Source organism: Candoia aspera, chromosome 8 (assembly GCF_035149785.1).
Source record: "Candoia aspera isolate rCanAsp1 chromosome 8, rCanAsp1.hap2, whole genome shotgun sequence".
Taxonomy (NCBI): domain Eukaryota; kingdom Metazoa; phylum Chordata; class Lepidosauria; order Squamata; family Boidae; genus Candoia; species Candoia aspera.
Window position 1 is genome coordinate 47046389 of NC_086160.1, and position 27000 is coordinate 47073388.

At 36.5% G+C, this 27000-nt stretch overlaps 1 protein-coding gene across 1 annotated transcript in view; it reads right to left on the reverse strand.

The window, feature by feature from the left end:
* Positions 1-27000, reverse strand: part of HSPA4L (heat shock protein family A (Hsp70) member 4 like) — a 48845-nt gene that overhangs the window by 15448 nt on the left and 6397 nt on the right. The window contains exons 5-17 of the mRNA XM_063310689.1: positions 26681-26780; positions 24930-25063; positions 24383-24627; positions 24221-24297; positions 21374-21525; positions 20844-20950; positions 16951-17084; positions 15199-15398; positions 8312-8413; positions 7655-7792; positions 7330-7455; positions 5311-5418; positions 3289-3408 (exon numbers count right to left, since the gene is read on the reverse strand). Coding sequence (XP_063166759.1) covers positions 3289-3408; positions 5311-5418; positions 7330-7455; positions 7655-7792; positions 8312-8413; positions 15199-15398; positions 16951-17084; positions 20844-20950; positions 21374-21525; positions 24221-24297; positions 24383-24627; positions 24930-25063; positions 26681-26780 — 1743 coding nt within the window. The remainder of the gene's footprint in view (positions 1-3288; positions 3409-5310; positions 5419-7329; positions 7456-7654; positions 7793-8311; positions 8414-15198; positions 15399-16950; positions 17085-20843; positions 20951-21373; positions 21526-24220; positions 24298-24382; positions 24628-24929; positions 25064-26680; positions 26781-27000) is intronic.

Here is a 27000-nt window from a genome sequence, read left to right on the forward strand (position 1 = left end):
ATGTTTTTTCTGTAAGGGCTTAACCTCTTTGTCTCAAGCACTGCTGAAGTATCTGCATTGTTGACTGTGTTGACCCCACAACACAATTTGACTGCCTCCAAAGGCAGATTATTCTCTGGCTCTAAAAGCAGCTGCTCATTTCCTGTGTATCTACAAGATTCTTTCTTAAATGTAGGTAGCTTTTCTTATTCTTACTCCATCAGCATAATGTCAACAGATGTACTCTAGAGGAGTACAGAGATGACCTTAAAAGAAATTCAATGACCATTATGTAAACATTAGTTTAGCCTGGATATATAGGAAGGAGTGAGGAAAAACTCAAACTTGTCCCACCCTGATTCTTTTGGTATAATAGCAGAGACAGAATCTCTGATAACCTTTCCAGATTCTGTTGTTATATGCCAGTAAAGCAGAGTTCCAGTAATTCATGAGATGTTTGTTTCCTGACTTGGTCTACCTCAAAGGACTGACACTCACCAAACATGCCTACAAGGGGCTTGAATGTTAGACTGGCCCTGGACTGTAATTGACCTGCTACTGCTTGAGCCACAGCTCTTGATAGGCAGCAACCTCTGCTGCCACAGAGAAAGCTGCAAACTGTAGATTGCCCAAGGGAATAGCAGCAACCAACTCTGCTACCTTGACAAATTTACTAAAGGTTTCCTTTATAGGAAACATAAGGAAACCTTTAGTAAATTTTAGTAAACTTATAAAGGCATATCTTTAAATTATTTACAAGCCTGGTATATCACAACTCTTGATGCAGCAGATATCTCCACCAAGGCTCTAACCCTCAGAAATACAGCTTTATTTTATTATTCAAATTTAATTATTAACTATTCTCAATGCCCTGTCTGCCATATATTCTGAATGGCCTGCAAAAAACTGCCAGAGTTCATCCACCTATGCAAATCCAAGCCAATCCATGTGGCACTGGAATCAATTTGTTAGCCATGAAAGGAGATGATAAAATAAGCATGTAACTTAAAATATAGTGATATACGTGACCACTGGGGAAGGCCTTGAACAAGGAAAATCAAGTTTAACTTTTGTCAAAACAACAGTTGCTTTTAAATGCTTTGTGAACTGGATAGGCTTAAAGACTGTATATGCTTTAAAGGTTTTATCCAGGTTGTGAAAGTACTTATTTGTGCTTCAAAATAAGGAAAATCTACATGCCTGACAATTTGGACGCTCAAATCCATGCTTCTCAAATCTTTCTAATATGTATGCCCAATGATATTTCTATCTCGTGTCAAGACATGGCCTGCATTTCAAAGTCTTTAGATAAGCTGGTCACATGGTTAGCAGCTACAAGGCTAATCTGAGCGCAGCTGAAGTCTACAGAGAAATCTTCACAATTTCTTCACATGGTTCTGTCAGATTTATGTTCATATATATCAGAATCTTGTTGATGTTAGCTTCAAAATTACGTGCATCTATATCAGAATATTTTTGAAGTCACATTCAAAACTATGAACTACTTGGTCTTGAAGTCTAGTTTATAGTGAGCCATGTGGTTTCTATTCTAAATGTAGATAGCAACATTAGGCCTACACATATATCAGTTCAGGAAATTTAACACAATGAAAAGGCACAGCAATATCTTTAAAAGCAGCAGCTCCTCATTTCATTTGATTCAACAGATGCACTTTTCTAACAGAACACAGCAGGTATCTACATCTTTGAACAGTCCATTTGAAGCACTTAGTGTTGGGCCCCATCCCTTATGTCTCCCAAAGGAGTCAGAGAGAGATGACCTTTTATTAGGAGAAATATTCACATGTTTAGCATGAGTGCTCAAATAGATACAGTAGATGGACAGAAAGAGATACATACCTTTTTTCGAAAATGGAATCAGCCAGCCAAAGAACAAAGAGGGAAGAGGAAAGCAGGCTCCTTTAGAGCCTACTAAGGCCATTCTCCTCTACAGAAAGAGCACATTCTGCTGCTTTGTTGCTATTTTCGTTTTTAGTTCTCAGATCTCAATTCTTTGTCAAATGTATGCGGACCACAGCCTCTGGGCCCAGATGAAGCTGAGAAAAAAGGAAAGCTCTTCTGCTTTACTAGAAAGCAGACCTAAGACCGAGTTGGGACTGGCTACCTCCACAGGATACATAAGTCTTAAGCCTGCTTTCTGACTAGACAAGGTTGAATTTATCCTTTCCTGTCAGCTCCATCTTCAGTGACTATATAAACAAAAAAACCCTGCTCTAATGAACTCTGCAAGCAGAATTGGCTTCCAGGTGGGTCCTGGCTCACACATAAACGAGTATATACATAACCAAATGCATGTAGCCTTTTCTCCTACAGACCATCATGTTGACTTTGCAACTGTTTACAATAAGCCAAATAATTTGAGTGATGTTGGCAGGGATATTTAGAGAGTTATCTTAAATTATTCCAGTTTGAATAATCACTGAACTGGAACTAGAGTGGCAGGAATATATCATTGTTTACTACACAGGAGGCTCTCTCTAAAAATGATGCAATCTGACGTGCTTTATTCAAGGCTTCAGGTCTTCTATGTCCCACCTTACCAAGTTTTCCTTTTTCCTGCCATTCAGCCAGTCAATATTTTACAACTGCTGAATATGCTTAATCCTCACTCAGTTTTTAAAAAGAAACCTATTTCTGAATTTTGAGCAGGATGGATATACTTATGGCCCATCCTCAGCGACATTAAAATCCTGGATGACTCTATTTACGTATTATTGGCAGCTCATGCTTCCACTTTGAGATTACTTGGAAATAGCTTCTTAAAAAGATGTCACCTATCTACTTCATTGATATGATTCATAATCCTTATCGATATAGCTGTCTCTTTCTCCATTCTCTTATTGCAGCACATATTCACTACAACAAATTGTATGCCAACTAATTATTCCCAAGACCTCGATGGATTGGTTTCAGAGGTTTGTCCCCCACATCCCCAACAACCAAAGGAAACACCTGGTGCAAACGGAGCCTGAATTTGGTATTACATCTCTTTACATGCAAGTCATGTTATTTTGACTACATTTGCATAAACATGGAAAAACTTAAGCTGGAAATAGAGTACATGGTAACATGTCAATAAAGATGAAACAAACAAGAAGGAAACATTTTTGCACTACAAAATCAGAATGGATGCTGGATTTTATTTATCCAATTTATCTTATATATCTAGTTTTGAAAATTAGGTTTCAATTTTAGATACATTTATCTGAAAATAAGTCCCACATAAGGTAGATTATTTCTGAACAGATATATAAAAGATCGCTATCAGAAACATACATTATGTCCTACCTTATTTTCGTATCCTTCTAGAGCTTTCCTAAGCAGCTGGAGTTTGTTTTCCAAATCAAGTAAAGCTTTTGGTCTTTCTTCATATTCCTTATATCTATCATGAATAGGGCCACCAAATTTCTAGAAACATAAAAAAAAAAAAGAAATAGAAATAGTGTAGAAATATTCATAAAAATATAGAAAAAATATAGAAGAAGGTAATTATTTTTTAATAATTGAGCAGAATACTTATAAACTACTGGTTACCATATGAAGGGAATCAGGAAAATGGATCAAATATGACAATCAACAAGCTTGTATCTCAATTGTATTGAGAATTCTAGAGTTGCCATTGGCAGATAGTCCAATTCCCTGTGTAATGCAGGAAATCCAACACATCTCCCTCACACACACTCCACCATCAAATATAGTTTGGAAGAGCTGCCACCTCAATCCCCTGGTAGAAGGGCAGGATACAAATGTAACACACACAGTAAAAGATCTAAAAAGAAAAGTATCTGAGGCTTGGCAAGAAATCTGAAGCTCAAGCAGACTGTAGGATGAGATGATGATAGAAACTACCTGGGAAGTAGGGAGAAAATCTATAGGAAAAAAAGAGAGATTCTGATGGAAACACAGGTCATTTATCTTCAGCTTAGGCATGTTCTAATGGATCAATATGCACCAGATGCTTTGGCTGCCTCAAAAGTACCTGATGGATCTTACTTGATGGATCCGTGACAGAATAAAACCTGTAACATATTTCTGTCAAAAGTTCAAGAATATTTTTAAAGTGGACACTTCTGGGATATTTCAAACATGGACTAAAGAACTGGAATTTCTGATAAGGCCACATGGATTCATGTTTAAAATGATGAAATTGTATCTACAGATTTGAGATTAAAGTTGATTCATCAAAAAATTTACTTAGGGTATACTGGACTTTCCAAAGAATGTATTTGAAAGGATGGACATCAGTTTTTTTATGCTGGAGATGTAAACAAATTTGAGGGCTCACTGATCCATGATATAGTGATGTGATCATTTGATATCTTTTTGGGATAGTGTATTAATATGTATCAATATATTTATGGGAAAATCTTTAAATGTTAAAGATGTTAATATAATCTTGAATTATATAGCAAAGCTTTGAAATTTGACTGTTAATCAGGAATTGTGGTTGTATCGAGCATAGGGGGTAGAAAAAAGAATTATATTAAGAAATTGGAAAAGTGGTATTCCGGATGTCAAGGAACGGCGGTTGGAAATGTGTGATCTGTTTTGTAAAATATATTTTCTACTAATCAAAGAATGAAGCAGTATGTGTTAAATGGCAGAGATTCTCTGGTATCTTACAATAATATCTTGGATTGCTTATAGTAGTGAATTCATCGATAAACCAATGACCATTGATAGGTATAAAATATAAGGTATTTTTTTCTTTTCCTTCTTTGTATTTCTAGTTTGTACTTTTATTTTTTTGTAATCTTTTTTCCCTTAAGATTAAATATTGTTTTGTTACAAAATAATAAAGATAACAAATTGAAAAATACATTTTATAATGGAAAAAAAAGGAAGTACATATCATAAACGTCATGAGAATGCTGAAAATGTTAAGGCTACAGTGTAGATGATGTAACTGGAAAAATGTTGACATAGCAATGTGCTAGGGTATGGAGTGTCTGTATGACTTGTTTAAACCTGTGTGAAGAACCTAATGATTGGAAGAACTGTTACTGTTGCCTATACAAGTAGAAAGACAGCAAAACTATGCGTTTGACAAATGAGTATTTGCTGGAAGAAGCAAAAATGACTGTATATAAGACCATGCTTCTGCCCACTTTATTATATGAAAATAAAAACAGAGATAGGGGGTCAATAATTAATGTGGACTGAATGCAAAAGTGAGTGACCAGTATTGAAGAAATATATTGAGGTGGCTTGGCATATTTCAGTAACTTAAAAGTATCAAATTTTAGAGATATATGTTTATACTGCAGAGAACAAATTCAAGCACTTTATTTCTAGCAATGGAGACCTTACTTTCATTTCCTGAAGTTTTTCCACATATACGTGTTTTGGTTGGTCTTCTCCATCTTCATAAAGCCAGTTTTCTGTATCCTCTAACATTAATGTTATCTTTCTTGAATCCTAGGCAGAAAACAGTACAACATACAACAGTAGCCCAGCAATCTTTATAATTTTAAACTACTGAAAAAGTAGTTCCACAATAATATATTTCACTACTTATACTGATATATAGTAATAAAATTATAACCAAGGCATCTACTGTAAGAAACTGATTTCTACACCATTCATAAAGAACAAATGACAGTAACTAGAATATCAAAAATAGGGCTTCATGCTATTAAAATTAACAAAGTAAACTCAGAGGCAAATGATGTATTTCCTAGAAGTAGATAGTATAAATGGAGCTTTCTTGATCGAGTTTTCAGGAATACCATTTTCTAGCTTTAAGTCCCTCCCATGTACTTTCTGCATCAAAGTTTATAGTTAATGTTAACAGTTCAGCAAAAGACTGAATGATGAAGCAAGATATAAACTAAGTAATTTAAATCTAATGGCTAATTAGTCAGCAACACAGGTAGACCATAATTTCATTTAAGCTTTTCTCACAGAAGTATCTAACTGGTTTAGCCTATACTTAATTATGGCACTACATCTGAAATTTAGTATATTTAACTCTGTATTCAGAATACACACTAGTGTACTTTCCTTGCCAAAGTGTGCAGGAAGTAATTTTAATAAATGTAAATACCACTGTTTATATTTCTGTAGATACTCATATATTGTAACACCTGGAACTATTAGAACATGGAATTTAAAAATAATTGAAACAGACACTAAAACAAGATGGGAGCTTTGGTTGAATGCTTAAATGGGCAGAGACAATTTTCAACTGATAGGACTGAAAATTAAATGCACTCTACTCTATTTTCTGAGGGTTTGGTTTACTGTGTAACTGTAATAGTAGAGATTAAAAAAAATTCTACTTGCCATGAATTGTTGTTGTTGAGGAAAGTATCTCTCCTTCAGAGCAAAGTTAGTAAGGTCAATTGTTGGTAAGCATCTTCTCAGGAGAGGTCATACTTCTCAGATCATTTACCACCACTAATTAGAATATATAACTCATGTCCTCATATAATATTGAATATGCCTACCTATAGGCATATTATGCCTATCTACCTGCACCTTCATATATGTGTGTTCTGCTTAGAGAAAAAGTCCAGTATTTACTGAGAATATGAAGACTGTAACCAAAGGAAATCCTGCACACTATCCCACCAGTAACTCATGCAGATGTGAGCTGAATTCAACTATGGTACGATGGATTACTGTTTTTCCTTCCCTCCTGCTTTTTCTTCTTCTGACTGCTGCAGATGCTCCTGCTATTACTACTACTACTACTAGAATGGAACATTTCAGTAAGTTATTCTGGCACAATACAGTGGAAAAGGTGCTACCAAGGGACAAGCAGGAAAGGATTAATCCTTGCTTCTGGTCTTGCACACCTGACATTAAAGAAGGTGATAACAGTCCTGAGGGTCTCCTTTATACTTTATTCATTAAAACAGTAATTTTATCCTGATTTTCCTCTTAAATAGCACTCAATATAGCTCTTTAAGCCCAATGGAAATTCATCCACAACCTCTGTCTGCCTTGATTTGTCAGTGAGGAGAAAAACCTGAAGGGAGTTAGAAACTTAAAAGTAATAAAATGGAGAAATTAAACAACTCTCCCTCCCCAAAAAACCAAAAACGCCTCCAAGTTCACAGGCTCTTAGGAATGTATGCCAAACTTATAAAGGCATAAAGTTAAGTTTAGGGGAGTTTCAGCTGATTTTTAAAGTAGAGTAGTTGTAATTAGTGGAAGCTCAAATTTATCATGATTAATTTATTCCACTGAGTTTAAAGGGATTATTAGAAATATAGCTAAACTAGAACCAACTCACTGCAATGCTTCTATTACAGATATAGCAATTTTAATGCTAATGTTATTATAAAGGATTTCATCGTGTTATAATTTCATGAGAATTCTTACATCTTCAGTTATGAATTTTTCATAGACCCCACAAAGCTTATCTCTCAAATCATACACATATTCTTCAACGGCATTTTTAGCATCATTTTTCTCCTTCTCCAGCTTATCTTGCATCATCATCTTCCCCTGCAAGAAATAAAAGAATTCAGATAAATCAACCACAAATATAAAACATGGCTGATTTTTTGAAACACAACTATCTATATTCTTCCACCCCAAATCACTGGATTTACATACAATAATTAGAGCTATTTTTTCTTAATTCTGCACTGAGACAATTGTAATTATTTTACATGCATGGATCCAGATTTTTACCACTGCTTACCTCATTTTCAATGTAGCAATTAATAAGATCCTGTCCAACCTGTCTGTATAAATTAACATGGATAGGTAGATCAATACTCTTGATCTTTGTTTTAGTTTTGCATGACTGATTTATATCAATCTTGTCTCCTGAAGCAGTCTGTAGAGTAAAAGATTAAATTATGTCACCATTCATAACATTTGTTCCCATTGCACATAAAATAGCAATCTGATGAAAAAATGTATCTGTATATTTTAAAAGATAAAGCTATATCCTAATATGCTGCCATTTTAAATAACCACTATCCTGCAATTTCAATTTCTTGTGAATTACAATGCAAGATTTGGAAAGCACAGTGCTTCTATTTTCCAACACTACTTCAAAATAAACTCTGCTCAGAAGTGCTTTAGACTACAGTAGCAGCCAAAAACCTGTTAACACATCAATTTCTTTAAGTGTTACATACGGCAAACATAATCCATCCTAGCTCTAGGTAAACATGAAGCCTTTTAACCTATAGTGAAAATGCCAAGGTGTCAAAGCATGTTAAGCCACTTATGGTAGACTATTCTCAGTATACCAGAGCATTTTAAACATTTCTTAGCACTATCAAAAGATAGACAGCTCCATTCTAAATTTTGAACCTGACTTTATTATTTATTATAATTTCACACTAACCTTTCCTTCAGTCCCTATTTGATCAGCTTCCTCATCTGCTTGACCCTGTTGTTCCATTTGGCTCTTGTGATTACCATCATCTTGATCAATCTGCATTTTAGCCTATAAATAAAAATTTTAACTCCACGCTAAACTTTATAAAAAGGTTTCTTATTCTTGTCAGCTATGCAATAGCTTTTCACAAACAAGCCACTAAAAATGATTTTAAAATACAAATCAAAACAGTGTTACTAAATTTTATTTCTGTTCTTGAGATACCCCATTCCCCTACCTCCATGACTTTAAATATATACATACATACACACATACATATTTATATTTTGAGGGTTTTGTGGGGAGGAGGACAGGTGTCCCTTTGAGTCAGTCATGACTTCTGGTAACTACATGGACAAGTTCATGGAGTATTCTTGGCAACACTTTTGGAAGTAGTTTGTTACTTCCTAGTTCCTAGGACTGAAAGATTACTCAAGCCTTAATTCCTTCAAAATGGGTTATGCAAGGAAAGTTTCCATGACTGATAAATAATTATGGCTGTGAAATATTGGAAAAAAACCCAAGTAAATAGACAAAATAATGTAACCAACTGCAAACGAAGGCCATCATTAACATCCACTATCTTCTATATTGCATTACATTTAATTGTATGTATAATACAATTCTGATAACACATTAATTAGACCAAAATACTAATTACATATTAAAAGTGACCACTTCAAACAAAATATAATTGCATTAATATTAAAGAATGCTTTAAAATGCTCTACAAGTAGTGAAGGTTCCTTTTGTCAATTTAAAAGAAACGGAGAAAAAGAATGTGAAGACTTAAATGAAACTAAGACAGTAAGCAGGACAACAGCAGAAAAACTGAAAATAACCCTAAAAACTAGCACCTCATTACTATAGGAATTCACAAGCTTGAGGCTGTTGAGGTTTTCCCTACTAACAGATTAAGCTACTTTTATACCTAATCATTTGGCCGGGTGAAAAGGCTGCAAGTGATTGTCTCCTCTCACGTGCTTCATGCAAAATAGCCTGGGGGGAGGACCTGCCCGGACTTGTCTTCTCACTTCCTTTTTTTACTCTCTGCTGGAAATGTAGCTCAGCAAGGCTTGCTCCAAAAAGGGAGCTAGGTCCTTTAAATGTTTTGCTTTTGTTTTTGTTTTCTGTAAATAAATTATTTTTATAGAAATGCTTGGTGTGTGACTTTTTTGACCTCTCCTGGGCTAAAGGCTTTCCCAGCATTCTGCAACAGGTTATGTGCCCAGTAAACAACGCAGTAAAACCCAGAAAGAAAAGAGAGATCAACTCCACACCTCATGCACAATTTAAAGGCAGGTAGCAAAGACCTGTGAAGATTTTCTTTGGAGCCACCTGGAGATTTTCCAGCAACTGCCGGTCTGCAGGACTTAGAAGCTAGCTGAGGTGACTTGCAAAAGAAGGAAGAAGCCATGGCTGCCTCCCAGCCCTCAGCGATGCCTCTGGAGCGCCTATCAGAGACCAACTATTTGAATTGGGCACTGAAGATGGAAATGTATCTTCGCAGAGAGGATCTTTGGCTGCCAATTGGTGAGCAAACCCCCCAAAATCCCAATGCTGAATGGCTGAGAAAGGATGAGCGGGCTAGAGCCACCATTATCTTGGGAGTTGAGGACAATCAGCTAGTCCACGTGCGAGGCATGCAGTCTGCAAAGCAACTTTGGGACGCTTTGAGAGACTTATATGTAAAGGCAACAGCAGGGAGTAAAGTTACTCTGACGAAAAAGCTGTACAGAGCCTACCTTGCAGAAGGAGATAGCCTTCCTGAGCACCTGCATTTTATTCAGCAGCTGTATGTTGAGTTGCAGGAGAGAGGAATGGAATTTACACCTCTCACAAAATCCTATATCCTCCTGTCCTCACTAAATGAAACATGGGACACGCTGATTTGTACCCTGGAGGCTATGCCTGAAGCAGACCTCACCCCATCGTATGTTACACAGCGCTTACTCGCTGAATGGGAGAAGAGAGAGGAAAGATCCCCCCCCATCTCTTCTGGAAAGCTGCAAGACCAGAAAAGAAGGGAAAAGAAGGGAAAGGAACCTGAGGCCACAGCGCTAGCAAGCCAGAGATGCTTCACTTGTGGTTCAGCTGGACATTTGCAAAGAGACTGTGCCATGAGACCCAAGAGTAGAAAGACAGAGCAGAAGAACACAAGGGCAACACAGAAGAAGGCTCTTCAGACAACCCAAATTGCACAGGTTGCTGAGAAGGGTAATTCTGATGTATGGGTGTTAGATTCTGGGGCCAGTTGTCATTTATGTAATTGTAAAAGCTCTTTTGTGTCACTGTCTAAAACTGAAAGACAAAGTGTATCTTTGGCTGATGGGTCTGTCACCAAAATTATGGGACAAGGTGACTTGTATTTATCCTGCTTAGGAGAAACTGTAAAAGGTGTGTTGTATGTGCCAAATTTACAATCAAACCTTTTATCTGTGGCACAATTGGCTGCAACAGGGTATATCATAACATTTAAGAAAAATGGTTGTGAGATACGTAAAAATGGGAAATTGTGTGCTACTGGTATGTTAAAAGACTCCTTGTACATTGTGCAAAATGCAAGGAAGCCAAGCTGCAAGGCTGCAGTTGGCAACACACCATATCATGACCAATGTGTACACCTGATGCACAGGAGACTTGGTCATGCTAATTACAAGTATATAGCACAAATGCCACAGCTGTGTGCTGACCTAAAGATAAAACCCTGTGATAAATACTTAGATTGTGTAGTTTGCAAAGAATGCAAAACACTAAAAGCTCCTGTGAGTAAGCACAGTGACAGAGTTACAACTAGACCTTTGGAAATTGTACACTCTGACATTATTGGTCCTTTTGCTCCAAGTCTTGGACAAGCAAGGTATGCAATGACCATCATTGATGATTTCTCAAGATACACATTTATCTACATCTTAAAACATAAAGATGAGGCATTTGAGAAATTTAAAAGTTTTGTGACATGGGCAAATGGAAAATTCCCTAGGCCTGTATCTGCACTCCAATGTGATAGAGGAGGAGAATACCTTTCTCACAAATTCAGAAGGTTCCTAGTGGAAAAAGGGATAGAACAAATTCTTTCTAACCCGTACACCCCTCAGCAAAATGGTGTTGCTGAAAGAAAGGGCAGAACCTTGCAAAATGCGATGGAATGCATGTTAAAAGATTCACGATTATGTTTTAAGTTCTGGGGAGAAGCTTTATCGACTGCTTGTTATGTTCAGAACAGGTTGTATAACTCTATGATTCAGGACACTCCATTCCATTTGTTTTATGGTGTGAAACCAAAGGTAAGCCATCTTAGAGTGTTTGGTAGCACTGCATGGGTTCACATTCCAAAACAGCAGAGAAGGAAAGGAGGCCCCACAACAAAGAAAGCCATCTTTGTTGGCTATGAACAAAGCCAGAGGAGCTACAGGTTCATAATGGGAGAGAAATTAATAATTAGCAAAAGCGCTTCTTTTGCTGAACAAAACTGGGGGAGATTAAATTCTAGCTCTCCAGTTGATCTGACCACCACAAGAGAACAGCAAGGACTTGCTGATGGTGATCTTTTGCCTGATGAGGACATTAAACTAGAAAAGCAAACTGAAGATCTGTCTGATGAGACAGATGCTTCTCAGGAAAGTGATAGGAGTCAAAATTTAAGCCCGGTATTACCTCGCAGATCTCAGAGGAGTAATAAAGGCGTTCCTCCATCACGTTTTCAGGCTGAAACAGTAAAGGCTTTTCACATATTCACAGAACCTGAGTCTTTAGAACAAGTGAATGCTTTACCACCTGAGATTGCACAAAATTGGCATTCTGCCATGCAACAGGAATTAGCATCCTTGAAAGAAAATAAAACATGGAAACTGGTAAATCTACCTCCCAATGAACGCTGTCTGGGTTGTAGGTGGGTTTTCAAACTGAAAAGGGATGCTGATGGCAAAATCCAAAAATATAAAGCAAGGTTGGTTGCAAAAGGGTTCACTCAAAGGAAAGATTTAGACTTTGACAAGACTTTTGCACCAGTTACTAAAGGTGAATCAATTAGATTACTGTTAAAAGTTGCTGCACTCAAGGGAATGTCAGTTAACCACTATGACATTCAAACTGCATTTCTCTATGGTGATTTAGACCACAGATTATACATGCAGCAACCCCCTGGCTATGAAAAAGGGGAGAATCTAGTCTGTGAACTGCAGAAGTCAATCTATGGGTTAAAACAAGCTGCTAGATCCTGGAACCAAAAAGTAGATGAAAAACTGCAGAATTTTGGTTTTGAAAAAGGAAAAGCAGATCCCTGTGTATATATGAAGAAGGACAAACAAGGCTGTATGTATCTGTGCATTTATGTTGATGATTTGCTGCTATTCACATCAACAGAAAAACAAAGGCTTGATTTTGAAGCCTGCATGAAAAGCCATTTCATATTAAAAAGCCTTGGAGTTGTGACCAATTACCTAGGTTTGGAAGTACACAGAGACAAGGATGGTAGCTTTCTGTTAAACCAACGTAGTAAAATTCAAAAGCTCCTAGAAGATTTTAATATGCAAGACTGTAAACCAGTCTCTACTCCGATGATAATAGATTTTCAGAAAGATATAGGAGAAACTCAATTAACTGAGGCAGAGAACTATAGATCTGCAATTGGAAGTTTACTGTACATTGCAAATCATTCTCGCCCAGATATCTCAAATTCTGTGGCCATTTTAAGTAGACAGGTAGAGAAACCTACATCTACTGGAAAAGCAGCATTGAAGAGGTTAATGAGGTATTTGCAAGGAACAAAGAATTATTGCCTGAAGCTAAATGCCTCTGGAACCGAGAAATTGCAGGCTTTTGCCGATTCTGACTGGGGAGCAGATGTCAGTGACAGAAAATCCACTTCTGGGATTTTAATTCAATTTGCTGGATCTAGCTTAGGCTGGCATTCTAGAAAACAAACACTTGTTGCTCTTTCCACTGCAGAAGCAGAGTTTATTCTCTAACACAAACCTGTAATGAGGTTACATGGTTTAAACATTTGTTAAAAGACATAGGCATGGAAGTGAACCAGCCTATAACTGTTTATGAGGATAATCAAGCTTGCATTGCTATGGCAAAATCTGAAGCCTGCAGAAATAGAACAAAACATATCGATATTAGATATCAATATATCAAAGATATGATAAGCAAAGGAGAAATAATGTTAAAATATTGTGAATCAAAAGACATGATTGCTGATATTTTAACCAAACCTCTTCCTGTACCAAGACACAAAGAGTTGTCAGAGAAGATTGGTTTGAAACTTAATCTATAGTGTAAAAAGGGGAGTGTTGAGGTTTTCCCTACTAACAGATTAAGCTACTTTTATACCTAATCATTTGGCCGGGTGAAAAGGCTGCAAGTGATTGTCTCCTCTCACGTGCTTCATGCAAAATAGCCTGGGGGGAGGACCTGCCCGGACTTGTCTTCTCACTTCCTTTTTTTACTCTCTGCTGGAAATGTAGCTCAGCAAGGCTTGCTCCAAAAAGGGAGCTAGGTCCTTTAAATGTTTTGCTTTTGTTTTTGTTTTCTGTAAATAAATTATTTTTATAGAAATGCTTGGTGTGTGACTTTTTTGACCTCTCCTGGGCTAAAGGCTTTCCCAGCATTCTGCAACAGAGGCAGAATACCATTTATCCTTTATATATGATACTTCTGGTATTTAAGTCAGAAAAATATTCCAATATTTTTGAATAGTTTATTTTTTCTTAATCTACCCAAGTACTACTAGCATGCTCAACTGCTAGCCAAACTCTAAACTAGAAGTAATTTTTGATATAAAGTACCAAATCATCTATATTTTTTTGTAGAAGTATGCAGCATAGAGGATAGTGGAATGATCCCAGAAAAAGACACCGCTGCTTTACAAAGTTGCCAACATGTTTCCCCATCAAATACTTGATAATTATTTGTGTTACATGAGTACTCCTACATGCTTTGAAACTTTTTTTTTGGTTCATATACAAAGCACTATAAAGCCTTAATATTTAGATATATCACATTAACTGTATGAAAATTTTACTTTTGAAAAGCACAGAATTAAAAAATTCTTACAATCACCCTCTTTTATACCCTACTATATACTCAAAAAAGAAATCAAACTTTAGAGAAAGAATATTCTGCCTAGTGAAAGCTATATATTTAACAAGCTTCAGCCTCAGAGTTAAAGGTTTTATCTGCAGTCATGAAAGGTAAGTGTCAATATCCTTCATAGTAAACAGAAAATAATTAGCAAGTATTTGATGGGAAAACATGGCTTAAGCATTAAAATGGCTACTTTTGTATTTGGGACAGTAATTATCCTTTATCTACATCTTAACTATGTTTGGATTAGCAATATTCAAGTTACAACCATATTTTCAGTTATTACTGGCATGCTTCTATGAGACCTGCCATAAATAGTTTCAATTAACTATTTTACAACTTTTATGAAAATTAAGGAGGCAGCACTGAGATTTACAAATGACAACTAAGCATAAATATATACCTTTTAAATTTTAGATTATTGTTTTAAAAAAGACAATATCTCATTCAATACATTGTCAAAGACATAGCTTGTTTTAGTATAGAGAAAGAGTGAGTATGCATTTTCATAAAAGCAAGGAAAATAAAAAAGACTAAAGAGAAGGTAGAAAACAAGTAAATTAAGATGGGATAGGAGAAAATACTGAAGCACTAGCATTAAGAAATTTCACAAGTTAGAAAAAAAAGTTACTGAAACAAGCATAAAAGATGACAAAATACATTCTCAATTACAAGAATTACATGTAAAACAAAACCTATATTTACTGCAATACATACCACAATTTAGAATTTAGAATTAAATTCTATTTAGAGTTTTTACATACCAGTTCTTCTTTGCTTTGATTCTTACATGACAATTCTGTGTCCATTGGAATATCATTAAGATCATTGTCCAAATTTTGCTTCTCTATAACAGATGCATTAGCCACACTGAAGATTCCATGGATATTAACTCGCACTTTAACTTTAACTTTTGAATTATCACCATCGTGTTGGGGACCAACATTTTGAATAACAAAATGGCCTAAACAATACAGCAATATGGCACTAGTTATTTATACCAAACACGTTACAAAAACATTTATAAACTCATACAAAGCTCATTAAAACAAAAAACCCCTGTGCATGGGTCATTGATGGGCACCTTCCTTAAACTGCTGCTAATGCTGCTATTAACAGCCAGACACACATTTCTTTCCTTTAAGAAGTAAAAGTGGAGAGGCAGGGGCAAAACAGTCACAGTGGATTTGCCACAAGAAATTTTGCAAAGCAGGATGTTACTGAACATTTTTTAAAAAGCGACAGATATATCCCTATAGATGCATCCCAAAAGACTATACTGATAATTTATAGTACTGATAATTTATAGCTATTATGTTAAGTCATTGGTTTATCCAGTTATGTCCATCTGGTAATCACACTGAAACAGTATGGCCTCAGTCCTCCCAAAAATACAAACAAGTGTTAAGAGATGTTCTGGAACAGATTTAGAAGGTACAAGAAGGTAAGCAAGGAAAAGTCTCAGAAAAGATGTGGTTTGTTTGGAACCCTTCATGAATTTGTATTCTTCTGATTAGCAAAAAGCAGGCTTTTTATTCTTTTTAACTGTCTAAAAAAGTTTTTTGTTACGTTAAGCTTGCAGTCTGTTTACAGAGCTTTTACATGGAGCAGTCAAAAATCACATGAGATAAGACTAGGAAAAAAAATGCCTGCATGTTCTTGAAAAATTGAATGAAGGTGATGGAATTTGCAGATTAAAAAAATAATTTAAAAAAGAGTGTCAGACTGCAAGTTACCTGCAAGAATGAACAGCTGAATCTTATAAATGAATTCTAGTTCATATATGTAGCACATCTTTTTCACCAGAAAAAGCCTCCTGCTTGTTCTTATCATGTTTGTGACATGGGTGGGAAATATGGTACATGATCCACTTGATTTAGCTGGAGTTGTAGTTCAGCAAAGTCTAGTGGGCCATGGGTTCCCCATTCCTGTTTGTGTTGATCATACTGATTATCTGTAAGTCACACAAAGCCTGCAGCAGGGTTTCCCAAACTGTGAGGTGTACCTCCCTTGGGGAGGTGCAGACTCTAGGGGTGGTATGAAGAACCTTTTAGTACATTGTTACAATAATTTCACCTTTCCCCAAGTTTCACTGTACAGGTAGTCCTCAGTTAACAACCACTCATTCAGCGACCATTCAAGGTTGCAACAGCTATGAACAAGTGGTACTTCCAACCGGTCCTCGAACTTCTGGACATTACAGCACCCCCATGGTCATGTGATCACAATCTGGGTGCTTGGCAACTGGCTTGCACTTACAACGGTTGCAGTGTCCTGTGGTCACATGATTGCCATTTGCAACCTTCCCTGCTGGCTTCCCACAAGAAAGACAATGGGAAAGCTGGCAGGTCACAACTCATTCCCATAAGAGAAAGCTAAAAGCACTGTCCACAGAAAACAAGGAATCGGTAATTAACACAAAGTTATTTCCTAAATCTATTAGGTGAATATTCTCATTATATGAAACTCACTTTTAAAAAAGATACATTGACATGCTCAAGAAGAAGAAAAATTACCTATTCTTGTATCAGGATAAGGAACATCATGAGGATGTGTATAAAATGCTTCCAGTTCAAAAGGCTCTTTTTTATGGAAAGTAATAACTTTTGAGAATGGAGTAGCATGATTTTTGCTGAAGACTTCACATTCACTATAGTAAAGAAGAATGCTTATAATTAAAACTCAAAAAGAACTGATAAACTACAAATAATGAGAAGCACAGGAAAGGAGTCACAATATATCTTGTGATATTAAATAATTACCCGAGGCCAGAGAATTAGTGGCTGAATCTTAAAACCATGTATTACTTCCATATTACAAATGGGTATACTGTAGTCAATCATTCATAATAAACCATCCGTTATGAGACTTAGATATTTTCACAAAAACATTTTGAGAGGAAGTCACCATCATAGAACATTCATTCAATTTTAATTTAGTGAAGCATTTGTTTGGGGAAAGAATGCTCCTACATAAACATACAGCATGCTGAAGAACTCTAATTTTATAACTGTAACCTCTTTAAAGATAACAAGCTAGGATAAGCACAACTTAAGACTGAGACGAGCACGTCAATCTATAGGGACGATGAGAGGAGCTGAATTAAAAATTAAACATATATGGCCTCCACCTTCATGCAGAGTAATGTGAAAGTCCTTGCAATTAAGAACAAGCAGACACAGAGAGAGAGAGAGAGAGAGAGAGAGAGAGAGAGAGAGAGAGAGAGAGAGAGAGAAGGATAGTAATTTTTACTATTTTCATTGTAACGTGCTGGCTCAGTCTTTTAAACGCTGCATTTAAACAGTGGGCTCTACTTCATGCACATTATTGTGCATTCCTCCAGTCTTTAAGGTGGCCAAAAAGTATAGTGGTATTATATGTACTGCACCAATGACAGAGCTCTGCCATAGTGAAGAGTTCAGTGACTAGTGCGGTCCTTACAGTTTTAATGTGGGATAATTTAAGGATAAGGATACTTTAACAATACTGACTAGAGACTTCCCCTTGTTTGGAATTCTCCTATCTTGCCAGTGTCACTTGCTGGCAAAACAAAACAAAACACTATTGCTGTCCTTACTGTATGATATAGCAGGCTTGGAAACCTCTAAGCAGGTACATATGACAGAGGCTATAGCCATCTTTCAAGCTGACTGAGTGACAGTTTGCTGGTGTAGAAATTTTCCACACTGCTGACCAACAACTCAGCACCAAAATGAAAGGGCAATTCTAGAGGCAAGTGCTAATGGCTGGAAATAGCCTGTGAAGCATGCAAAATAGCACTGGAGTAGGCAAAATGGTACCCATCCTTCAAGTACGAAAAAAAAAAGTATGGCCACACATCATGAAAGGCAGCAGAAAACCTACAGTGCACACATTTTTTGTGAACAGACCCTGCAACAAACTTCTGGCAGCATATTACCTTTGTTCCACATTTAGACTGATGGGAGCACTAGCCTTTTTTCTTAAAGACAAGTCAAGTGCTCTTTCAAAAGACCACTAAATGTGGTAATGTAAGGAAGCCAGGTAACGTTCAATCATGTCTTAGAAGGACAGATACAATTGCAGGAGCCATGTGTTTGACTTTTCCAGCAGCCCAACCCAAAATGGCCACTGAGGGCAGTGCCCAGCAATGCAGGCAACATGAGTACAACAGCTAATCAGAGCTTAGCAGATCCTAGTCATCAGTAGTATCACCAATGATGTATCACAGATTGTTCATATGGCCAGACTTGTGCCAGAAGATGATGGAAAACCCTACTTTAAATTCAAAAAGACAAGCTCGCTCTTAAGGATATGTCTGAATATTATAATGAGAATGGACTAAAACCTAACCCATCAAAAACTAACGTCTGTGCATTCCACCTCAAAAATAGGCAGGCCAGATGTAGGCTTGCTATTATATGGGATGGAGTGAGTTTGGCACATTGTGAGGCGCCCTGTTACCTCGGTGTAACACTGGACCAAACATTAACCTTTAAAAGACATTGTTGCAAGTTAAAGTAAAAGATTTCCACCCATAATAATCTCAGGAAGCTGGCTGGTACTACTTGGGGTACTCACCCTACTACTCTACGCATGGCTACCCTTGCATTGTGCTACTTGGTGGGAAAGTATGCCCCATTTGGGGCTACTCTGCGCACTCTACTCAGGTGGATAGGGCGCTAAGTGACACATGCCCCATTGTTACGGGATGTTTACGCCCCACTCCACTTGATAAATTATATAACTTGGCAGGAATAGCCCCGCCAGGCATTAGAAGGAGTGTGGCACAAGATGTGGAATATGGAAAGGTGTTACACAATCTGGCACACCCCTTATTTGGCCAAGTACCTCCTACAAAAAGACTGACATCAAGGAGGAGCTTCTCAGACTGTGTTGAGGAGATTGGCTACTATACCTCAAACAGAATGATTAAAAAGATGAAAATCCCAAGTAAAACATCTTCATAATTGGATAGAACCACTTCAGGAGTTGCCTGGAAGTTCAGAGGAGGAGTGGATGGTTTGGAGATGTTTAAACAGCTGCGCACTGGTTTGGCCAGAACTAAAGATTATATGGAAAAATGTGGGTTTCTCCCTGAGGGCAAAAATATTTGCTGCAAATGCGGCAATATTCAAACTACCACCCATCTTTTACAGTGCCCTTTGGGACCGACATGCACACAGAGTGACTTATTGATCAGAAACACCTCTGCCATCAATGTGGCCCAGCATTGGGCTAGAGTTATATAAATTTTATATTTTTATCAAATGTTTTTAACTTTTTCAATTTTAATTAATACTTTCCCCTTTCTATTTCCTGCATTTCTGACACGAAATGAGACAAGATTCAAAAAGTTAAATCTAACTTTAAGTTGCTTCTGCAGTGCATTGGGGATGAATTGAAGGCAATGTTGTGGACATACATTATCTAAAAATGGTTAGTGAAGTTATCTTCATGGCACAGTTAGTAAAACATGAGGATAAGCCCAATATATTCCCTTAGTTCTCTTGCATCTCTAGAGTACTCAAGGAGAAAGAAGGGAGGTACTGATGAAAAAGTAGTATAGTTATTGTCCTCACTACCTGCGTGGTGAGGAGGGAAAGATGGGTGGGGGGTGGAAAGGTGCAATCAGCAGGATTAGCTCAAGGTATTCTGTTGCCTGGACAGAAAAGCAATCTGTTTTCCCAATATGCACAGTATACAAGACTGGCTAAGGTATTTTGGAATACAAGGTAAAATGTACTGGAAGTTTCTCGTTTTGGAACCAAAGGCTTTTAAAAATAAACCATTCGCTATAGTTTGATGACCTTAAAATCAGCAAGGGAACTGCCTTCCTCTTTGTAATGTGAATAAGCACCTTGGGGGAAGAAACTTCCTTCTGAATTGCACTTAACACTTTACACTGAGTTGACTCTCAAGTCCAGCACAAAATCAGAAACAAGCAGGTATCCCTTTTTGAGAACTGAGAAGAACAGGCACATAGTTATGTTATGCTTCAAAAAATATTCTAGCCCTCAATGCACAGTACAGTTATATTGCCTTCTCATCCCACAATGAGCATGAATATCACACTCACAGGAAATATGAGATGAGAAAGCCTTGTCTTTGCCCAAACGAATTCTGGAAGTGCTCACTAGAAGGGAAGAGAGAAGAACGCTTACCACATTGGGAATAGCAAAAGGATTATGGGATTCTGCTCTTCCAGGGAAAAATAGAAGCATATGAAGAATTCTATCTCTTTATAAGTTCAAGAAATTATGTAATAGTTTTTTCATGGTGAAATCAGTGGACTTGTTTATAATTCATCCAAACAATATACCTATACAAAGTTAACCATACATCAAATGGCAAATCTAACCTACCTTGTATTTATAGATACACTATCTACTTAGTTCTTTCATATTGTTTTTTATCTCAAAACTCTTACCCTGTTCCTTCCTCATAAGATGATTGCCACCTCAGAGTAATTGAGTAAGGAACAACATCTGTGATGGAAAATTCACGAACTTTAAATGCTGGGGACAGAATTGCACACTAGAAAAGAAATGGAGTATCACTCAGACATGTGACTGGTACACATTTATTTTTATGCTGCTTATCAGGTACTAGTCAACTACATTTTAACTTCACAGTTATGAAGCCTAAGAAAAGTTGTTGTAGCAAGAGCAATGTACTTGGAGAAGACTAGTAACCTTTTCCCCCTATCTGAATAATCATACAAGAGATGTGACATAGCTCATAAACAGAACTCAGCTGTTTCAGAGAATGGATTCAGGATTAGTCAAAATGTTAATTAAAAATACATATAGTCTAATTTCAGTTAAACTGATTAAGTAGCTGTGTTATCTTCAAGGCCTTAATGTGAAGATTAATGTAATTATAGCATGCTTCTTTTGATAAATTTACAAGGCCAAGGATTTTAAGTAGTAATATTGAACAGAAAAACAGTTAACACACCTGTAATGCACAACCCCTTGCAACAGCTTCATCTGCATTTAATGTGGTACTTATATCTTTACAGAAAAATTTGCAAATCTGCTCCTTCACAGCTGGGATACGAGTTGCTCCACCTACTATTTCTATACTGTATATATCTTCACGCTGTAGTTCTGGGAGACAAACAGGAGATAATTCGTTTTTATAGATGAAAAATATAGTCTGTTTCAGACAGTATGGATATACTTGGTTGAGAGACTGCAAGGATGAAAGACGTTTCTCTACTACACATTGGTACGTCTCTTCTATTAACACCTGTTAAAACCTACCCTTCCTTTCTGAATACTTGTGGAAATTCTCTGTTTCAAAAAACATACATGCCACTCTTACAGGTAATAGGGCTCTGAATCTAAGTATTAAATAAGCATGCCAAAACAATACAATTAGAAATAATGATACATATAACATAGAAAGCAACCTGCTAGGTCCCAAAGTCCAGCAGAAGTAAACAAATAATTTACATAAATAAGTAACAAAAATAAATATGGTATAGTATACAGTGGAGCCTCATGTGGCACAGAGCGGTAGGTGGCAGTATTGCAACCAAAACTCTCCCCGCGACCAGAGTTCGATCCCAGCGGGAGCTGATTCGTTTGTTCGATCCCAGCGGAAGCTGGCTCAGGTCGACTCAGCCTTCTGTCCTTCCAAGTGTCATGAGTAAGGATGGCGAGCAGGGGGCTCCCACCCAGACTGTCAAGCGCATGCGTAGCACTGAGGAACTGTTCAGCCATTCAAAGAGACACAGATCGGGACCGCCTTAACCTTTGGGGTTTATATGGCTGGGTTTTTCCCACGCTTCCTCAGTTTGTTAGGATTCTTGTTAAGTACTACTAATAAACATTAGAGACCAAGTCATTGTCTCAGTGTGTTTCCTGGTAATCAGGACACCAAGGTTGGTAAAATGAGCACCCAGCTTGCTGGGGAAAGTGACGACTGGGGAAGGCAATAGCAAACCACCCTGCTATAGTCTGCCAAGAAAACGTCGCGAAAGCGGCATCCCCCCAAAGGGTCAGACATGACTCGGTGCTTGCATAGGGGACCTTTCACCTTCACATAGCGTACAGTATTAAATTGACAGTGAGCAGCAGCAGCTGGCAAAGGGGCACTTGGTCTCTTTCTCTCCAATTTCATTCCAAATAAACCCCAAAAACAAAATGGTTTAGACACTTTGCTGTCTAAAGAAAAGCACTAACCAAAAGGAAGGTATGCAGTTTTATACCATACCAACTTTTGTTTTTCAGCCACAGACCCCAAGATTTCTGATGTTCAGGTTGTAAATGTTCATGTTTCTCAAACCAAAACTGATATCCCAGTAAAAGAAAAATCTGAGAAGGCTTATGGGAACCCCAACTTCTGTAGAAATGGAAATATCTTAACAAAAATAAAACACCCTAGGAGGGGGCCTCAAAAACAGTTCAATGCTCAATGACCATGAAATGCTCAGTGGCCATTTGAGCAAGATGAAGACTACAATGGAACTGGAATCCTGAAGAGCAAATGTCTTACACTGCAACGTTTTGATGCAAGCTTCACTTGTTTCACTCTATTTTCATTTCTATTATGGTCTACCACTGGAATAGAAAAAAAAAAGCAAACCAAAGAACTTATAAAATGCTTGCCTTCATCCAGATAGTCTACAGTTAAATCATTATCAGTTGAAAGAAGAATCATCAGTATCTCAGAGGAGCTTTGTGGCCATCTGGAGGCTGGATACTTAGATTTCTATACTGTACTTGCACAATATAACCAGAAATTCAATTCAAAGCAGTGTGCTCTACTGGTGCATGGTACAATTTTCGAACTGATGGCCCAATACAGTTAGAGAGAAGTCCCATTCAACAAATGAACTATAGTAAACCAGTGACTATTTATTAGTATAAAATATAAGGTAGAGTTTTTCTTCTTCTTTTTTGTATTTCTTAGTTTTGGTGGTTTTCATCCGTTATAAGATCATCTTCTACTGTACATTTTGCAATGGCTACTTGACTACACCTGATCTCTATCAAGTCGAGAAATCACAAGAACCTGTTATTTAATTTTAAGACCATTTTCTTGTGCCTCATGATTTTGGTTGCTTATTCAGTGTTCGATCTGAATCCATATGTATACTGTCTAACTCTCCTTTCCCAATCTTCTATCTAATTTTCCTTCCAGCACACTTTCTACTCCTTTTTATTCATTCTAAACCAATGGAATTATGTAAATGGGTTAGACTCTGTCTGCTTGCACATCAGCATGATAACTGTCCAAAAACTAAATACATCAGGATCAAATTTAGTATGGTGAGGAAGTGAACAAAAGAAAGATCAAGTTTGAAAATTTGTCAGATCAGACCAGGGACTGCATAAGAAAAAAAAATCCACAAAATTTCCCAAATGCATCCTTAAGGGAGAGGCAGTTGGGCAGCAGCTCAGAATATTGCCAATTCCTACAGTCTAAGAAACCTCCCTCTCTCATCACATGACAAAGCAAAATTATTGTTAGGCGATAAAAAGAACTCTAGAAGCCATAATTTGCATGCTCTTCCTACCTTGTTAGTGTTCTTTCCTAGCATAGTGGATGCCATTTTTCTATTATTCTTATTTGGAAATGATTTTCTTTCCCTACCTTCTTAGCATTTTTTTGTACTTCACAGAACCACTCATATCCAACTTCGTAAGAACACTAATACCAAAATATTTTTTTAACTTCCAGAAACATTAAAGAATTAAAGAATATTCAGTGTGATAGGCATGGCCTAAAGTAGCAAGAAGAAGCCTAGATATTAAATCTAAGAATCCAAAATAAGCTGTTGCAGCTTTTACTTACTAGCTTGTTCCATCACTGCTCTCAAAGGAGGTTCTACTCTGGCCAGAAGAGATGCACACAATTGTTCAAATTGAGCCCTATTTTAAGGAGAAAAGTGTATTAAATATTTCAGGCATAAATGGTTATCTCATAATTTACACTTTATACAACTGAATATGATACCTGTTCATTTTGCTAGAGACATCAATGTCATTCATAAAGCATTCTATGTTTACTGGAAGATCAGAAGCATTTGCACTCATCAGCTTCTTCAGTTTTTCACACTCCTGATATAATCGCAGCAACGCTCGAGCATTGTCCTTAACATTAAGTTTATACTTGATCCTGAACTCTTCGCAGAAGTAATCTACCAAAGCGTCATCAAAGTTTCTACCACCCAAAAAGGGGTCAAATGTAGTACCAAGTACCTAAGAAGTTAAGCACAATAATAAGGAATGTAACAGCAGATAGAAAAAAAATATGCTTGTGGTTAGGTAATTCAGATAGAATGCAATGTCCATGCAAGAAGAATCCACTGCGTAACTGTACTGGCACAACATCATCATTTTTTCTAATGGCAAATTCAGAAAAAGTTATAAACATAGCTATTAGGCAACAAATTACAAGCTTTTTTCCTGATATGCTATTGCTCATATTATTTATTTTGGGACTGAGCTGATTCTTTATCGTGGTTTATTTTTGTAAATTATATGTTGCTTCAACAATTTACCTTTAATTTTCCTTTGTTAAAAGCACAAACAGAAATCTGGTATGCAGAATGTCCCATGTCCACAAAAACCACATTCCTTGGTGTCTCCTCTAGGGTTGGTAGATCCTGTTTATAAATTCCGTAAGCTAAAGCAACTGCAAGAATGTAAAGAATAAATTCTATGGAACAAAAAAACTTTAAAAATAACTTATAGAATTATGAAAAACCAAGGGAAATTATGAAAGCATACATTTTTCCACGTTCTTCAATGCAATCTTCTTTTCTAAGATCAGAACCAATTAGCTTCAAAATATCTGTTGCACTGTAACTAGTTATGTGCAAAACTATGTATTCTGACACGTTTACTTTTAGAACATGATGAACTAATCCTAGAATGACTGAAATTTCATATATTAGGAGAAAAATGGAAAGGGGAACACAAACATTCCATGATGCAACAGTTTTTCATATCTTTGTAATTTACCACTGTGAATCTAAATATTTTCTAAATGAAATCTATCAGCTTTAGGAGAACTATACTGTTTTACCATTTTAAAACATACTTTGACTTAACTATGTCTTTTAAGGGAAACGGTTTAATGGTTTTTCTGCCAGTCCCTTACCACTGTGGTAGGAATCACGTCCCCCAAACAAGCCAGGCAAGTAAATGCAAAATGAAGGAAGGATATACATGTAGAGAGAGTTTGCAGATAATTTATTTTCTTCCATTTAGCATGGAATGAGTGTTTTTTGTTGCCATAAGATGGTGACGGTTCATAGTACTTCTACTACATGTTATCAGCATTTTCAAGTCAACAGAAAACAATTGTATGTTGTCTTGAAATTGTCTATCAGGGTTTGTGCAATGAAAAAGATGGTACTGCAGAAGGGTCCTATTCTTCTCAACCTCCCCACAACCCTGCAATTCAAATTGTCTGATTCCTTTTGTATGAACAGCACATTTGCCAAATTACTTTATTAAATCAGACACAATATTCTGTTAATAAAGTTTATAGGAATTTCACATGTCAAGACTGATCCAAAATATTCAAAATGTCATTTGTTTTTTCTGTTAACATTGCCAAATTATAAGATGTCCCAGAATGTTCATTTCTCTTACATATGTTCTGACAGTATTCATTACAAGTCATTGAAATTACTTACAGTTAAAAAAAATTGGCATAATTTGAAGAATTTGCCCAGATCATGCAACTCAAGGCAAGGAGTAAAATCATTACTTTTAAAAATTTATATAAGTTTCTTTCGTCATACTATTTTTGAAGGGAACTAGTAACACTGTCACTAATCACCAAAATATTTTGAAATAACTTTAAAAACTTTCCCTGTTGCAGTCTTTCCTTATAAAAATGGTGAGCAAATAACAGTATGTATATTTAAGCCAAATGATTTGTGGTACACTATTAATGTCACAAATTACATAAAATAATTAGAACCAGCTTTCAAGATTGGAATCCAAAGCATTATATAAATTTATCAACTGCTATCCTAGAAATATCTATTGTGGTATTAGTCCTATTGAACTTATTATGGTGAGTAGATTGCCAAGCAGATATACATTAATATCGCTCCAAGAATTTACAATACGTATTTTAGTAGAAACCACTCATACTGGAGGACAGTTTACTTGTGAATAAGGTACCCAGTATTTAGTTGTATACTGCATAATCTCACTAGGTGGTTATGTTATATACTTTTATTTGAATTTGATTTAAAAGCAAAACTACTATATAACAATTAAAACATATATTTACCTGCTGTAGTTTCATTCATTAGTCTCAAGCAATTTAAACCTGCCACTTGCACTGCTGCTATCACAGACCTTCTCTCAGCATCAGTAAAAAAGCTTGGGATCTGTGGAAAAATGTTTTTCTATTAAATTAATTTCACCATATTCATCTTCCTAACATGTTTTCTACAAGATAAATGGCTTATGTCCTACTACAAAAACTTAATTGTAACCTTGAAGCACTGTATGCAATTTAAATATATTTATACCAATTAATCCAATGTTTCGGTATTAATAGGCTAATTAAAATGTATTAGATTACAAATGTTAGCACTGGATTGGTCG